Genomic DNA, 18,203 nt, shown 5'->3' on the forward strand with positions numbered 1-18,203 from the left:
GTAACGGAGTGCGTGTCCATACTGTTCGTGTCGTGTGCCTCTCGCGTGTAGCGTGGCGTGGAGCGCTGCGGCGGGGCAGAGACGGAGGGAGGAGACGGCGTGAGGTAGGGGAGGGGAGGGACGGGGAGCCGAGAAGGGTGTAGTAATGACCGGGCGACAAACCCATAACTATTGAAAGGTCAGGAGGAAGATGACATAGCGGACGAAGAGAGCTGTGAGGAAGAAGAGGGAGAGATAGCATCTAGAAGTGGAAGGGTTGATATAGATAATGTAAGGGGAAGAAGGGAGACTGATTACACGTATACCTTCTATGCTAATCGTACCCTCAATTAGACAGAAAAGGGGAACGTGAACACCGGGACTCATTCGACCATTTTGGCGTCCGTAAGAAAGGAATTGGTTGATAGAAGTAAGGAAGGAGTGGAGGGGGGCTGACTACATGTATAAACGCTTTGCTTATCCTATTTCAAAACCGGACAAAAAAATGAGCAAGGACATAGGACCTAAATTCGACGCCAGGATGTCCCTCCGTTTAAAGATCAAGAAAGGTGAAACAGTGCACATCAAGCGTTCATTAAGTCACCGCTGAGCTGGAGGAGGCGGACACACAGACAAGAATGTGCTGCCTGTGTCCTGGGAAGGCGAGGCTCCAGTGGTGTCCAGGAACTTGTATACAAAGTGTTCAGGTTGCTCTGGGTCCTTAACTGTTTGAATAAGGATCTTTCACTGTTGCCTCCGTGGGGAACCCGAATGTTGCACTTGCTCGTCCCGGGGTAATGATGAATCCTCCACCACATGGTCTCAAAGGCCAGTGGAGTTTACCCCAAACATCACCTTTTACCATCACTTGAAAAAGGTGTCAAAAATAAAAGTCCTAATGGTTCGCGGTGACCAACCCTCGTCGAGGCGGCGTGGTCACCGGTCGCGGCACTGCACAACAACACGTCCGTTGCCTGTGAACGGCGAGCAGCGTCTGCCACAACTTCCCGAATCCCGCGTCACCTCCATTGCCGACACCGCCGTCCCCACCGCCGCCGCCGCCCTACCCTGACCCCACCACCAACAGCCTTCCGGGCGCGGCGGGACAGGATCATTAGTTGTGCCACATGTGGAGGCATGGTCGGTGCCGGCATGCGAGCACGTCAACCACCAGGCAAAATGAGGCTTTGGTGACGGGATTAGAACAGAAAAGTGAGCGCCTTCAAGCGTTGCATCATCCCGCAGAATGGTTACTATTATTGTTTATTTACGTAAACTGTGGATGTTTTTCTTTTCTTTTCAGAGTAAATATATTAAGTTTCATCTCTACAATGGCCATTCCCAAAGTTCTCCACCTCTGATATTAGTGCGTTCCTTCCTGCTCCGGTAAATGCTCTGATAAAATCCCACCTTGCCCTCTGCCCTGATTTCTGCTCTAACTTTTACAATTTCTTCTCAAAAGGTTAATAGTACGCAAAATGCGTTATGTCATATAAATGGTATCAACGGTTAATTTGCAATGACAGTTAAGGCAACCAGTGTTCCTACATATGGAAGATGAGAATAAAGAGCAATCATCGTCAGTTATCAAGCAATCAAAATAGCCTCCATCAAGGACAGGCTACGACCATTGCAAAATAATGCCGTTAGATTGTGCAACGCAGATATTCATATAAATCCCTCTCCTTGCAGGCAACGATTTTCTAATCGGCCTTTAGGAGCACAATTTTTCTATTTCAATAACTAGAAATTTCTATTTTTCTTATGCTAATTTTTCACTCATAGCGTTTTCTTCTGTTTTTATAAGGAACTTTCATTTCATTCGATGGTTCTGGAGCTCAATGTCTTCTAAAACATCCGAGCATCTCCTCGTGTCTTTGAAGCACACTTACATACCGCTTTTAGCTAAAGGGTGGCACTAACCTCACGAACATCTCCATGTGTCTTCGGCAGCACACTTACATACCGCTTCCATTATAGGGTGGCACTAACCTCGCGAGCGTCTAAACACCTGAACATCTCCATGTGTCTTCGGCAGCACACTTACATACTGCTTGAATGGCCTAAGACTACCCACATGCTGTCCCGAAGACCACCTATCAACCCGGACTGTAGATTCTCGCTCTGAAGAGGATCAAAGATGAGCTCCGGGGGGCAGCATGAGCCAAGCAAATTGGCGCCACTATAAACACTTGCCTGCGCCATCAGGCCCACGAAGAAAGCCTATCGGCGCCTTAGGCTGAAACGTAAACACACACACACACACACACACACATCGTCTGGGGGGTGGCGGAGACATCAGGAAGGTGTTAGCGGGCGGCCTCTGTGTGGACGCCGCCGCCAGCCGTGACGACGCAAACGTCAACTCGCCGACCTGTTTACGGCGGCCAGGTCTCTGTAGTCATAAGGGCTGCATGTGGCGGGGCGCCTCCTTTTCCGTGTACACCATTCATTCATTGTGTGTGTGTGTGTGTGTGTATGTGCGTGCGCGCGTGTGTGTGCATGAGAGCGCTTTCGTTGTAACCACAGAGGGCTAACAAGTTGAATAATATACGATACGATAAATCGCTGGCAACAAGTCCCCATCCTTGAGGGGTTAATGTCTCCCACTGTAGTGCACGCGTGGAGTCAATGACGAGAATTGACAACCAACACTCAGTCGGTGACAGATAACCGGAGAGGCAGAATAGCGCTAGATATATTAACCTTTAACAAAACAATAACTCTTCAATATATGTGGTGCCGTGTTCCTGGGGTTTCGAGGCACAGTTCTCGCTAACATGAACAGGGGAAGGCATTAGTACGCAGTAGATAATCCACAATAACCAGCTACTCCGTCCCGTTTTCCCTCCTTGCATTAGGCGTTGTCGTCAGTGGGTGCATAAATTCATTCGGTTTATACAGTGTTTATACAAAAGCTTTCCGAAACATTAAAGTTGACAACGAGGAAAGGACACCGGGTGACAGCATGTGTGGGAGGAGGGGCGAGGAGGGGAAGGGAGAGTGGGAAGTTGGCGAGGGAAGGGGAAGGGAGAGGGCTCAGGGAAATGAAGGGAAGGAGGAGAATTGAAATGAACATAAAGTAAGAGAGGGATCAAGGACAGTGTGTGTGTGTGTGTGTGTGTGTGTGTGTGTGTGTGAAACAACGGGGCTCTCATAAATCAGTTGATTTTAAGTTTGCATTCTGGCATTGTCTGCATTAAGCATTGTATCGAGGGGAAAACACCCACCCCACCCACACACGCCCACATGCACACCCACACCCACAATCAAACCTAAGGGCACATCCCACCCACCCATCAACCACGTGTATAAATAGACTTGCCCCTCCTCACTCACACGCGCGCGCACACACACACACACACACACACACACACACACACACACACACACACACACACACACACACACACACACACACACACACACACACACACACACACACACACACACACACACACACACACACACACACACACACACACACACTTTGGTCTGCCCTGCAATCGTATAACCACTGCTTGCATTAACGTTATGCTAATGAGCCTCTTAACCCTTTTGGGTCAACTCCTGATGGGGTGGAACAGGGAAAAGGGAAGGGAAGGAGGAGGAGGAGGAGGAGGAGGAGGAGGAGGAGGAGGAAGAGGAGGAGGGAGGAGAGAGAGAGAGAGAGAGAGAGAGAGAGAGAGAGAGAGAGAGAGAGAGAGAGAGAGAGAGAGAGAGAGAGAGAGAGAGAGAGAGAGAGAGAGAGAGAGAGAGGATGGTTGAGTGAGTATTGGAAGGTTGGATAGGGAAGTATGACGGGAGAGAGTACGGGTGATATAGGACAAGGCAAGGATTAAACTTCAGGGTCTCGCGTTAAGCAATCACAGAAGATAAAGGAACTAAGGCAGTGGGCCAACAGGGAGTGAGAGCGGATAAGTACAATGAAAGGATAGGTTGGCGATAGACAGTGTATCAAATTGTCTCCAACACAATCACCGTTTGCTCAAAAGTGTTTCAGATATTAGTTAAACAATACAGGAATCAAGATGGACGGTTAAATCTTTGACAGCCTTAGATTAGCAAATAACTTCCTAAGCGAGTCTGAGGAAAACTGAAGGTAATGTATAATTATCCGTTGACAAAACAACAAAGCGTAATCGGAAATGAAATTCTTGGGGCCTTAGAGCCGATTTCACAGTCCAACACAGTGTCTTCGTAACAGCCCGAACCAAACCATAGAATCCCATACAATCCAAAATGGTGAGGTCTTCAATGCCACGCTAAATACACAAGACTTTTCCTGTTTTGTTTCATCAAATTTGTGAACTTAAATATAAGCACCAGACACTATACAAGGAAATTTCGAAGGCTCTGGTATTGGTTTGGGAGCTTACTAACCCATCATGGGGAACTGTGAAACTGGGTCTAAGACTTTGTAAAGAATTTCATTACGCCGAAGAGGATCACACATATCTAGGAGGAGCAGTTAGTGTAAGCCGATACGACTTAATAATAAGTAAAAATTTTTGGGATCGGAATGCTTTTGGTGAACATGTAAAAGTCATAAATAGTGCAGGGATAAGGAACAGGACAGGGGAATGGGAGAAAGGTGTAAGGCCGGAGTATTTAGGTGAAAGCAAAGAGCTTGACCGAGGGGTACAGAGCTTCAGGTTGTCATCACGAAAACAAACGAAAAAACAAAAAACAAACAATAAAAACGAAAAAAACTTTAAATAACGATAAACGAAAAAAAGAAGCAAAAAAAAAACGAATCCTAAACGAGAAAATGAGGTCAAGGAAGGAAAGGAATGCAAGGTCAGGGAGGAAGAGAAAGAGGAGTAAGGCACATGAGTCTGGGTGGTTAGGAGGAAGTAAAGGATGAGGCAAAGGTGGAGGACTTCAGACTGTCTCACTACAGAGGGGGTTAAAGCACTGTAGTCACGCAAAGACCTCACAGTCCTTAGTAGTGGGTGAGTGTGCCTGCTGCGTTTGTGATGTGTTTAGGTCTTTAGGATGTGATGTGATGTGTGAAGTCTCTCTCTCTCTCTCTCTCTCTCTCTCTCTCTCTCTCTCTCTCTCTCTCTCTCTCTCTCTCTCTCTCACTCACCCATGAGAGTGGTATGCGTTTTGTGACGTAAATGGGAAGTGATTATTTTTAACGCGCCTATAAACTGAGGGTAAAAGTGTGTGTGTGTGTGTGTGTGTGTGTGTGTGTGTGTGTGTGTGTGTGTGTGTGTGTGTGTGTGTGTGTGTGTGTGTGTGTGTTTCTCTTTCTCTCTGCATAACTCCGTCTGTCCGTCTGCCTGTCTGTTTTCTCTGTCTTGTCTGTCTTTGTATGTGTCATTTTCTCTTTACGTGCGCAAAAATAGCACACAAAAAGATTAAATCGATCCACTTGATTGTTCAGGGGAAAGGTCAGTAACGTTTACATTATAGAACCTGTAAGAGTTCATTCTAGTAACAAGAATCATCATTATTCAGATGGCAAGAAACTATAGTCCTCGTGACAAAATGTTTCCCAAGTCTACGGAGATAGCCATCAAGATTTCACCAGATGGAAGTTCAGCTGCTGTTCTGCCCTTGATCAGCCGTGTCACTTGTTATCCAGACTGAGACCTAAATCGCATCTCTTTAGGAACCGTTGCTCGTAACACCTGTATACTTTGAACAACACCGCGTGACCTCGACAGCTTTTTCTGGCAACTTACATCCGCACCATCGAACTCACAGAGGAAAATATTTGCGACCTTTTTTTCAGTCTGTCTCTTTTACTGCAATATTTATTTAACTATCCCACTCGTCATTGCATATATGATTTGAGTGTTTCTAACTACCCATGTCTATCTTGACTTGGTCCACTTTCATCCTCACCAAAAGTCTTACAATGATAAAAACATAAATGCTCATCGTTTTATGGTGAAGGAAATAGACAAAAGTATGAAATGCAATTGTTCGTGAAATTTCATTTACCAAGGGAACAGAGTATATCAAATATAATGATCTAATTATCATTCAAATAATAATTATTAATACATTAATACAAGTGTCATCAATCATACTTTGGAAGATGAAGAATATATCAAATGAAAACCCCATCCAAGCACATGCATTTTTTTTTTTTTACGTCTTGGCCTATTACGCCAGTAGGCTTCTTCCCGGTGGGGCCTGATGGTCGGCCCAAGGCTTCTTCCCGGTGGGGCCTGATGGTCGGCCCAGCCCGTTCTGGCGCAGGCGAGTGTTTATAGTGGCGCCATCTTGCAATACGAATACGAAAAAATCTTCCTATTGCGCGGTGCATTGCGAAGGTCGGCATATTGACTGAACTCAGTAAACATGGAAGCATAGAAGATTGATTGGCCAATATTTGTTTCCGGGTCCCCTGTAATTACGTTTACTTGTCTGTGTGACGAGCGGTAGGTTGTTTTACGCATTCTATAACATTTTATTTTCAGAATCCTATGCACTTATATTTGCCTATCGTCTTCACTCTTAAGTTCGATATTATCATATATTCCTTAACACCAATCTTGGTTCGCTGGCGTATTTGGGGGGAACGGAGCCTTGTTGATTAGCGAAGTACTAAACGCAGAAAAAAATAATAACGTTAGACAGCCATTATTGTATCTGGGAAACCTGGCGGACAGGCGGTAATTACCCCTCTGATAAAGGTGCCGTGATGGGCGACCATTAGTGCATTTATGAGGGCGTCGTAATAGATGCTAATTTTTGCTTTCGTTCCCCTTCCCCCGGGACAGGATATGAGACTCGAGGGGCGAGGAGGAGGCTGGGAGAGGGAGGGGAATGCTGGGATAGAGGGAGGAAAGGGAGGGAAGAACGGGGCCGGAGCAAGGCCTTGGCCGGAGAGCTAGGGGAAGAGAGGAGAGGGCGGGAAGGGGAAGATGGAAGGAGGAGGTTCGTCTGTGGGCAACCAACTGCAACATTTATTGCGCGTGCATGAAAATAGTCAAGTTTATGTTCATTATAAGCAAAGTGGTTTTGCTCGTCTAATTCTGCCCAAGGTTTCCCAAGTGCTTTCTTATTTATGTTGATTGTTTTTAATCTTTCCTCTCATTCGTGCCTCGAGCTCTGCCGTTTTTTACACGCAACCATTCGTTTGCACTTCACTTTGTCTTATAATTTTTTTTAACGTTTCAGCCAATGGCACCGGTATGTTTTTCTTGGTAGGGCCAAATGGTCGGCCCCACCCGTTATGGCGCAGGCAAGTGTTTACAGTGGCGGCAAGTGGGGTCATGCTACCTCCCAAAGCTCATCTTTGATCCTCTCTTTAGGGAGAGAATCCAGAGTCCGGGTTGATAGTTGGTCTTCAGGACAGCATGAGGGTAGTCTTAGGCCACTCCGCGGTGAATGAAAAATCCCAGCTTGTGAAGGCGGGCGGGACGAGAACCCGCGTCCAGGAGGACGCGGCTCCGGCACGCTGAACACTCAGCCACCGCCTCCCCTAGGGTGAACCTCCTCTGCTGAAAAAATATAACCGCACTCGTCGATAATTCATGATCGACTTGATGCCCAACGAAGGTGTCCGTCTCGTAAACCGAGGCCTCACACACGCGGCCGATTATTATGGACACAAGCAGTCTCATGGGTACTCCGGCTTGCCTTACTGGGATTAGAAACCGACGCGCTATTATGTTATATTTGATTTTGTCCAGTCTCATAGAACTTTTTTTTCTTTAATTTAGTTATCGCTTCGCTTCTTCCTCATCCTCCTTTTCCAGCAGGTACCCTCAACCCTTACGCTCCTTTTCTCTCCTCGCCACAAACGAGCGTGTATTTTTCAGCCTCGACGCGCCGGAGCGATGGGTGTTGGTGGACTTCCCGCGGCGTCAAGGAAGTGAACACAGCCAATCATGTTTTTTAAATTTTTATTGTTCGTCCCAACCTTGGCTTTCACTGTCCCCTGTGCGCTTTCTTTCCTAGACACGACGGCACGTTCTGCCTCCTCCTCCTCCTCCTCCTCCTTCCCAGCGCTGCCTTAACCCTTGAGGGGCTCGCCGCAACCCATCATCAGCTCCTCTGCCTTATATGACTCGTGTCTGGCGTGTGAAAGGATACGCGAGCGGCCCACGAACCTGCTTGTCTCCCCACCAGTCTTGTCCGTAGCCCCAGGAGCCCTTTCCTTCACCCGCCCATCTCCTACCCTGCACACACACTTACTCTTCACTGTCTGCATGACTTTTTTTCTTCAGTGTCCCTTATCATTTCGCTACCTGCCTAATTTTCCTTACAGGTTCCGCCTCGTTGCCGCCCTGCCCCATCACATGGCTCATAGCATCCCCACACTTATCAGACGCAGCATCAACACCTAGAGCCACTCGCCACCCACAGACACATCGTCACAGACATAAGTACACATCACTTACACTGACACATCACCAGACAGCACTACTTACACTGCATCATCCACAGACACGTTATCAAACCCCTCAGACACAGCATCATCACCCACATCATCATTACACCCCCGCAGACTCCACCACCAATGGCATGTCACCCATATAAACAGACAATACCGGCAGACACAACAGACACGTCTCCCACAACCACAGACGCATCACTCACAACCACTACACATCTACTACACACACAACAACAATCCTCGCGCACAAACTCCTCTTCAGCATTCGTCAACACTCGTCCCTCACTCACCGCAGCCCAAACAAAACAAACACAACGTCCCTGGCTAGCCAGTGTTCTTCGCGTCTCACCCTCGCGAATCTTGAAAGAGTCATCAGCGTGTGTCAGGCTGTCATACCCACGACCCGAGGCAGACAGTTTATTAACACGACCACCCTTCTAGGAGCCCCTCGAGGCGGACACGACCACCCGAGTACTGCTTCGCGAGTCGTTAAACGCACACGTTGACTTTGGCTGCCTACCGCCGCCCGCCGCCTCTCATGGTTGGGTGCCAAAGAATACAAGCGCGGGTGTAAGTGTGGGATACCGCCGAGGAGGGAGCGAAGAGGGAGGCAGGGGGAGAGGGTGGAAGGTGGGAAGAAGGGTGAAAACAGAGTTGTAAGGAAGCAGAGAGGAGGAAAAGGAAAAACAGAGAGCAGAAATTGATCTCTCTTTCGGCCACCTCTTCTGATTTTTTTTTAGGAGCAGCGAGTAGCGGGCTTTTTTCTTATTATTGTTTCCTTTTTTGTGTGCCCTTGAGCTGCCTCCTTTGTTGTAAAAAAAAAAAGAAGGCATGTCGGGAAGAGGCCAGAAGGAAAATGTAAACAGAGTAGACAAAAGGAGACCGGCGAGCAGAAAGGAAAAGTGAGTATAGAGCTTAGACGAGGCTTTTTATCGGTGTTGATGCGTCATGAGAAGTGATTTTTCTTACAGGAGAGGAAACCGTTCAAGGGCAACAAAAAGGAAACTATAATGGAAAAAAAAGCCAACTTCTCACTGCTCCGGCAAAAGAGTCAAGAGGAGTGGCCGAAAAATAGGTCATCACTCAGCATCACTCAGCGAGGAGGAGGGGCAGAAGTGATAAGGGCGTGTGCTGGGTGGCCTGTTGGTGGCACGCGAGGAAGGGTTGAAGGAGGAGGAGGAAGAAGGAAAGGGAAGGAGGGTACAAACGGCGGGTATCTGAATAAGGTTGTTTGACGCTGATAGATTTGTACGCTTGTTGCATCATTACTCTTTGCTTTCTGGCACTCTGGGCTGCTTAGCGTACGTACGGGGGGAATTTGGTCTGTCTGAAGCTATTTATCCGAGCATATGGAACCTCAATGTTTGTTTTTTGGACATGGAGTAGGAGAAAGTATAACATGTGTGACGCTGATTGGTTCGTACTCATGGCATATCGTCATTAGTGTTTTGGATTCTGGTGCGGGTAGGGGTGTAGAGCAAAGGAGGGGTGGGAGGAGGAGCACGGGGCTGGGGGTCCTGCAGCGCTGTGCCCACGCGGGAATGAAGTGGTGAACCATACAAAACCCGGCAAGGCGTGCAGGAGACAATGGAATAATAAATTGTCAGGGCGTTGAAGGCGGTGGTTATTTATGGTGGACTTATGGAATATTTTGGCGGGGTGGAATTTCTCTGACTTCAACTCATGATGTGGGTATTGGCGACTTTCTCTTTAAAGTTTTTTTGTTTCTCAGGAAAATGTTCAGTAATATGTAAAAGTGTTGGTAGGAATATAAGTACTACTACTACTACTACTACCACTACTACTACCACCACCACCACGACCACCAAAACTACTATTCCGGCTGTTCCTTCGATTTATAACACACTGGACACCAATCACTGCTATAAATATTACAGTAGACGTGTTTCCCTTTGTTCCGGAAGCAAACCAACACCCGCTGAACTAAATGAAACAGGGACACATGTTACTGATTTATATAGCCACATATTACCGCTGCTCAGACCTCGTCACACAACTCATGTACTCAGTTCAAGGGCGTAAAGAAAAAAAAAAAAAAAAAAGCCCGCTACTCACTGCTCCCGAACAGAGGTCAAAGGAGTGTCCAAAGAGAGAGAGAGTGTGTGTGTGTGTGTGTGTGTGTGTGTGTGTGTGTGTGTGTGTGTGTGTGTGTGTGATATTTTTGTCTATCCTCTCTAATTTTATAATGTAGTATATGTTTCTACCTTTCCATTGTATATTGATCCATTTCGTATTTACTGGATTCAAATCAGCCAAGTTGCGATGGTCTTATATGTTTGATGTGCTTTATACAGTTCTTAGCTCAATACACATGAAATATTATTATTATTATTATTTAAGTACGGTACCGTTTTTGAGTCATGTGTTACGTTTTGTGTTTGTGTGTCTTATCTTCCTACTGAAAGGGTTAATAGGAGATGCCTTAAGTTTTATATTTTACCTTTGTGTGTGTCTTGTGTATATGTCGGTTCACCTTCCAAGTCATATTTTTTCTACCTTGTATTTGTCTTTGTGTGTCTAAGGACCTGTCAGTTTGTGTTTGTGACTGTTTTTGTCGTGTTTGTCTCGTTTCTTACCCACTGTGTGTCTGTCTGTTCATCTGAGTAACCTACAAATATTTCTTTGCACCTCTTTTACTGTTTGCCTTTATGTTTGTATGTCAATTTGCACTCGTGTGTAGCTATTGTTTACCTCTCTTTATCTTATGGACTGTTGGTTTGTGTGTAAATTTTAATGTGCGTTTACTTTTCAATGCCTGTCGTCAACCTTCTCTCTCCTGTCTCGCCGTCCTGTACCCTCACCTCCTCTCGCCTCCCCTCGTCTACATTCCCCATCCCTCCCCTCCCTACTCCTCGCCTACCCACGTCTCCTTTCCCTCCTCGCCTCGATGTGGTCAAGAGCAATTTGTCTCCAAGTGGTGGCGGCAACTCAGAGCTCGCTGAAGATTAGACGCTGACAGGAGGCTTTTTCAACTTGTGTTATGCCAAGTCATATAACTCAGCGGCCTCTTATTCCCTATCCTCCCAGTGCCTGCCTTAGCGGGGATCGCTTGTGCAGGATCTTGTACTGCAGGGATGTATAGATTATTGTGTGTTGCGTTGCTGTGTTCCAGGACTGATATGTTCATATAGGTTTGTATATATGTTCATGGGTTTTCTTTCAAATAATTACCCTTGTCTTCAAGAGTTATTTTTCAGATTTCGTTGATTTACTGTTCTCGGGGATGTTTTATTTTTCCATTTCTAATGAGTACTTTTTTTACAATTTTTTTTCCTTCACTGGTTCCTAAGTTTGTGTTACTTTGCTTTGGTTCGGCGTTTGTTTATCTTGTGATGGTATTTTTGTTATGAGTTGACTTGAAATGATCATATTATCATTTGCGTATAGTCTCCTCTAGATCACGAATACTAACAGTATCGTGTGTGTGTCGGTTGTTGTCTGCCCTTACAGTGATGGGATAGAGACAAACACTGAATAAACTAAAGTCCGTATATTAACAGAACACGAACGTGTACGTACGTGCGCGATATTTACATGCGCGCGGGCGTGAACTGGCCTGAGACCGAGAGGCGCCTTGCCGGCTGCGCCCTGGGAGGCACTGAAGGACAAACTGCTGACACTACAGCAGTAACGTTGCCCACTACAGGATGTAAGGTGCCTGTATCCCGAACTAGTGCTACCCACAGTGGGCATGATAGTAATATAGTCGAGTGCTGGCTATGGATAACGTATTTACTTGAAGTAGAGTTATAAATAAGAGGGTAAATAAGAAAAGTATTTTTTTGTACACTACCAGCGTTGTTAGTCATGGTAATAGTAATGTTTGCTGCCGTTCTTTTTTCCTTATTGCTCTTGTTGTTATTATTATTGTTATTGATATTATAATTATAATTAGTATTCTTATTCATCGTCATCATCGCCGCCATCGCCATCATCACATCACGATTAAACAACCTTCACTTACCGACACTCCGCTCCTCTCCTCCCTCGGCGTCAAGTGATCGCTCGCCGCGCCTCACACGCCTAATAAAAGTGTCTGGCAGATCCGCCTCAATCTCGACCCCATGAGACTTCTCCTCCTTCTCGTCTTCAAGTTGACGGCATGGAGGAGAGCGTGAAGGAGGATCTATGCCATTCGGGAGGGAGGTGGGTGTGAGGGGCAAGGTACGAGTGGCTGTGGTCACGGGGGAAGGGAAGGGCGAGGCAGGGGTGAGGGGGTAAGGGAGCTATTTATACGCAGCGATCGAGAACTGAGGGAAGGAATACAGTGGCTAGATCTTGTGATTTTTACCATTTTATGTTTAAAGTATGACTGACGCATGACACATAACTCTTCTGTGCACCGAGATTCTCTTTTGTCAGCTTTTTATCTGCAATAAAATCGCTTGAAAGGATATCGTGTTGCATACAAGTGATGTTTTCAAGCGTCAGTCAGCGTTTACACCAACTTATAAATAATATTTGGATTAGATATGTTTGGAGTGATCGTTGCGTCTGGATTTTATAACCATTAGGTCTCTACGTAGTCTTGGCTACCCTAAGTAGTTTTTGCTGCCCTAAGCGTGTTCACTGCAACGGGTCAAGGAGCCACACCCGCACGTGTTGACTTGACCGGAGGGATGAGAGACACCCGCACGAGGCACACATTAGCAGTAACAGACATGGCCAAGCCGGAATCTACTCTTCCTGCATACCACACAGCGCTTACGCTAACGCCGAATTATCCTTTAGACACGGCCAAACCCAAGCCTGACCTCCTGGACACTTACCGTAGGATCTGCCGCGAGAGGCGTCCTCCTCAGCCTCCTCGGGGCGCGGCACCTGCGTCACCGCCTCCCCAGGCTGCTGATCCGGTCCAGCCGCAGCTTTTTGCTCGCTGCTCTCTCCTGTTGGTGGCATTAAAATGATTTCTGTTAAAAAGTAATGGTATTAAAATTATTTAAGAAAAAATGTGCGTGCGTGCTTTGCTTTATTGTGAGGAAAATATCGCAACTGTACCACATATTGACACTGAATCACTAATTATCATCTTAGTTGACGTGTTTTTTTTTGTCTTGTGTGTGTGGGTGCGCTCGCGGGGGAAGGCGGGGGAGAGAGAGAGAGAGAGAGAGAGAGAGAGAGAGAGAGAGAGAGAGAGAGAGAGAGAGAGAGAGAGAGAGAGAGAGAGAGAGAGAACGCAACTTGCAGTCATGAGTGAGTAAAAAAAACATTGCAAGACATTATTCACCCCGAGGGTGTGTGGGCATCATTAGGGCCACGTTGGCCTGCCGCCCTGCCCGGTGTCAGGCACTCACCGTTCACCAGGATGATGGTGTAGCTGTAGGCGTCGTACTCCGTCCCATTGTCGCCGCTGTTGCTGTAGCGGTACCGGTTGCTGTTGCTGCCATTCTCATAGACGGTCTCCACGTGCACGCCCTCGTCTCGGCTGGTGAGCGAGCGGCCCCTGTAGCGGCGGGGGTGGTGATGGTGGTGGCGGTGTCTGTCGCTCGACCTCCTGGCACCGTCGCGATAATGCCTCCTGCTGTGCCGCCTGCTGTGTCGCTGGGGGCCGCGATGGTGCCTGAGTCTCGTCGTTGTCTGCGTGGCCGCAGTGGATACCTTGTTCGCGTCCCTCGTCGCTGGGAAGTGATCAAGTAAAACAGGCGACACGAGGCCTCCCGCCAGCTCCGTCTCCTTCCCCGGGTGGGCGCCGCGGGGCTCCTTGAAGGCGTGAGTGCTAGTAGTCGCGTCTCGTTGGGTTCCCGCCTTACTTGGACCGTTTGGCGCGCCAGCCAGCCGGTGAAGGGCAACAGACGCGTTCTGCCTCCCCTGGGCGGGATGGACCAGGCGAAACATCTTCCCCTCGTGAATAATATCCCGCCCACCGTCTTCAGGGAGGTCTGGACTCCTGTATTGGCAGCCGTCAGTCCCTCCTTCGCCTCCATGTTCCTCCTGATGCTCCGGCTGTCGCTGCTCTGCTCCTCCCACATCGCTGTCGTTCTAAAGATAAAGACATTGATTTAAAGAAGATGTAAGCTGAGGCTTCAAGTAATGTCACAAAGGAAGTAGCAGTACTTACGTCCTAAGTGAAACAATAAAGAATTTTCCTTTACAGTAAAATGTTCCACTAAAAACAAACGTTGAAGAAAAGCATAACACACTTTCTTCATTATATACAAAAACAAAAAGCCCTGCGGAAGGAAAAGAAAGGACTGCCACGCTCTGGAGACACTGTGCTAAAGAAGATATGATTCAATTACCATTACACGCAAAATCATAAATAAGAAGAGAAAAATAGAATTAAGATATAAAAAATAGAAAAGGAAATGAAACAAAAAAGTAAGTAAATAAGTTAAAAATTTAAACTTCGAAAAGAACAGAACAAACAACAGCTTGAAGGCGTAACAATATAAAATCGACGAGAACCAAAACCTTCAAGACATTAAAAAAGCTAAACTCCCTTCCTCCACGACCTTGCTTTTCGAGACAATAGAGAATCCATTAGGGCGAGACTCACCCCGCCGCTCCTCGACCAGCCGGGGCAGCAGGCGGTCAGGGTATGGGTCCTCTCCTCCTGCTGGTCCCGGTACACCGTGCGGTACAGCGTCCTGAGGGGGGGAAGGGACGCTGCGTCATCACTACAGAATCACCAGTTACCGATCGAGTCACCACCGCCACCACCGACATTCATTACCTTTCACTACTGGATAAATCATCACCTCAACACTCACCACCCATCTCTGTCATCATCATCATCATCACCACCACCATCATTACCATTCACTGCAAAGTACGGTCATCACCACCCATTGCTACCCACTGTTATCCTTCTCGCTATCATCATCATCATCATCATCACTTGTACTTGCAACTGTCACCTTCATTATCTGTTCCTACTCATAACTGTCATCACCATCGCTAATCACCACTCTTCACCATCATCCATACCACTGTCACCATCATCCATCACTCACTACTTACCGCTGCTGTCACCATCGTCACCACCCATCACTACCATGCATTTACCAGCACCATTCACCACTCATCAGCACTGTCATCACCATCCCCCATGCCCTCCTCATCACAATCTGCCTCACCATTCACCACCTGCTCCGACCTAATTAGGCAGAATGGTGCTCAAGGCACTCACCTGTCCACCGACTCTCTCTCTCTCTCTCTCTCTCTCTCTCTCTCTCTCTCTCTCTCTCTCTCTCTCTCTCTCTCTCTCTCTCTCTCTCTCTCTCTCTCTCTCTCTCTCTCTCTCTCTCTCTCTCTCTCTCTCTCTCTCTCTCTCTCTCTTTCTCTCTCTCTCTCTCTGGTGAGCGAGCGAGCGAGCTTCCTCCACCTCTCTCTCTCTCTCTCTCTCTCTCTCTCTCTCTCTCTCTCTCGGCCACAGTTAATGGAGTAGCGGCTTGCCCTTTGAACATAACCATCCATATAGAGCCTCTGTTATCTGATGCTCGCAGGAATAACTCAGGTTTGGGAGCAAGACTGGGTTAGTTTGTCCTCGGGAAGCGGCGAGGAGAGGAAAGACAGGACAAGGTATAAGGCCCGGCACGTTAGGGAAGGAGGCAGTTGAGAGGCTGTAATGAGACAGAGCGTAGTCACCTGTTATGCAGTAATCGACTGTCCCTTGCATGCCTGTTAGGGTATATTTAATTAACGCACCGGGAGGAGATATTCACACGACTGATATATCGTTAGGAGCTTCAAATTACCAGTCATTAAGGGTCGATTTGCCTCACGATATCGACGACGTAAATGGATCTCCTCGCCAGGTGGGCTGCGGGAGATAAAATGCGTAGTGTGTGAAAGTTCGGAGTCATTATCGCCATTAATGGAATCTGCCCACGCCTCGCTCCTCCCAGTTATCCTCCCTCCCTTCTTATTCTCTCTTCAGTCTCCATTATAATTCCAGTGTGTCATTCCTCCTCCTCCTCCTCCTCCTCCTCCTCCTCCTCGGCGTCTCATTGTCGTCGCGTGTTGGCCATGATTAGCAGTGTTTGCAGAGCATTATATAGCTGTCAGCGTCTTTACTCTTCCGTTGGTTAATTTCCCCGTTCATCTCAGTTTGCCTTTTCTGCAACTTTATCATCTTGAATCAGACTGTTTAATGTATTTTTCTATTTATTTTTTTCGTTCCTCTGTTCTCTTTCAATTACATCACTGAATTCCAGAATGTATTGGTGCTTGTGCAGACTACCTTGTCCATTTGTCCTAACGCCCACAGCCTGACGTTCTCGTGTGCGGAACACTCGAGGAACGCAAGCAGCCTGAGTCATACTTGCTCGGAGCCGTTTCCTTAAGTTCTCGTAAATTACCGGTAATTTCCACTAGGACTAACAAGCCTCTCGCCGTAAGTATGGGTTTAGGCCGACATAATCATACGCCTCCCATACACGGCGCGGGGAGTAAGCCTTTTTAGGTTACCGGGCGTATTGCAATTCATCATCCTGCCAGGCCTTGTATAGTGAGTAATTACGGAGGCAGACGTGGGTGGCCCACGGGGTAGGCGGAGAAAACACGTGGAAGTGTTGTGTTGAGGGAATTTGTGTCTGTCTGTTAGTCGCCGCCCCCCGTCTCTTCAACGGACCGGCATGCTAAAAGTATATATCAGGCGATGTTGAAAACTCGCGGAACAGCAGCGTGTCTCCATAAAAGACTGGCCTGGATGCAATAATCGAGGGCCCGAGGCGATGCAACTTGTTGTGGGGAAAGAAAAACTACACAAAGGAGTCGAAGCCAGCCAGGTACGCAGTTTCGCGTGCACAATGACAAGGACACGGCGAGCCTCGGAAAGATGAGGTGTAAGCCACCCATATGAGGCGTTAAAGAATTCTTGAGCAAGACTATACTGTTTGTCTGAGGAAAGAAAACAAGCATGTACATGGGACCCGATGCTAAGTACTGTATCCACTATATTAAAGGCACAATGAGCCCCACACAAAATATTTAGTATAAGCGGCCCACACGAGGCGCAGCCCAAAGACATCCTTTTGACACACCTCCCACCAAGCTAAGGTTCAACCATGCAGCTGGTAAATAGCTTCTCTTGTATATTGCTTCTGCTCTTTATCAGCTTCCTCCTTCCTCTTTTTTTTCCGTGCATTTTAGGCTTTCTCCCCGGTATGCCATCTGATAACTTTTCTCAAACTTCTCTTGGCATTATTTTATTTCCCATTCGAAAACTACGATTTCTTTATATTTCCTTTATGCGGAACAAAATGACCTGACTAAAAGAGATAAGATTAAAACTTTATTGAGTCTCATCTTCAAGTCTTGAGATGGGAAATAGGAACTTTAAAAAGTAATCTAAACACGAAATATATATAAAAAAACATCTTGTGCGCCTCCTCCTCCCTGCCTTCCTCCCTTCACATCATCCCGTGCCTGCCCCTTCCACTGCCTGCCGCCTCTGCGATATCTGGCGTCTGAGGAGGGAAGAGGAAGGAGGGGAGGAAAGGGAGGGTGCAGCAGGGATGGTGTATTCGTATTCAGTATTCGTATTCGTATGCATTCGAATACCGTATTTGGGTGTATTTGTATTCGAATAATTATTGATAGAAAAAAGTATTTTCATTCGTATTCGAATATTTGTATTTTGCGAATAATCTGATGAATACTTCAAAATTTCTTACCATAAATAACAGCTTTTGTTCCTTACAACCCTAGCTTCCTGGGCAGACGTGTGATTGTCGTGTATAGTACAGGTTCATGAGCTCTTTTATTTGTTGCATAACTTGGATAGTGCCATACCCAGTACGAAGGTATTTTTCAGTGAAAAGTATTGATGAATGTATTTATGAATACTTGAAAAGAAAATTTCGTATTTGTATTCGAATCAAAATCATTTCAGTGTATT

At 46.9% G+C, this 18,203-nt stretch overlaps 1 protein-coding gene across 3 annotated transcripts in view; it reads right to left on the reverse strand.

Annotated features, from left to right (window-relative positions):
* LOC126996378 (multiple epidermal growth factor-like domains protein 6) overlaps nt 1-18,203 on the reverse strand; it is a 148,968-nt gene that overhangs the window by 62,692 nt on the left and 68,073 nt on the right. For 2 of the 3 annotated variants that reach the window (XM_050856746.1, XM_050856747.1), the window contains exons 3-5: nt 14,859-14,949; nt 13,657-14,341; nt 13,132-13,248 (exon numbers count right to left, since the gene is read on the reverse strand). In XM_050856746.1, coding sequence (XP_050712703.1) covers nt 13,132-13,248; nt 13,657-14,341; nt 14,859-14,949 — 893 coding nt within the window. Of the gene's footprint in view, nt 1-896; nt 1,236-13,131; nt 13,249-13,656; nt 14,342-14,858; nt 14,950-18,203 lie in introns of those variants that run through there. The other variant, XM_050856748.1, reaches the window with a different exon arrangement.

The sequence above is a fragment of the Eriocheir sinensis genome, chromosome 10 (assembly GCF_024679095.1).
Source record: "Eriocheir sinensis breed Jianghai 21 chromosome 10, ASM2467909v1, whole genome shotgun sequence".
Taxonomy (NCBI): domain Eukaryota; kingdom Metazoa; phylum Arthropoda; class Malacostraca; order Decapoda; family Varunidae; genus Eriocheir; species Eriocheir sinensis.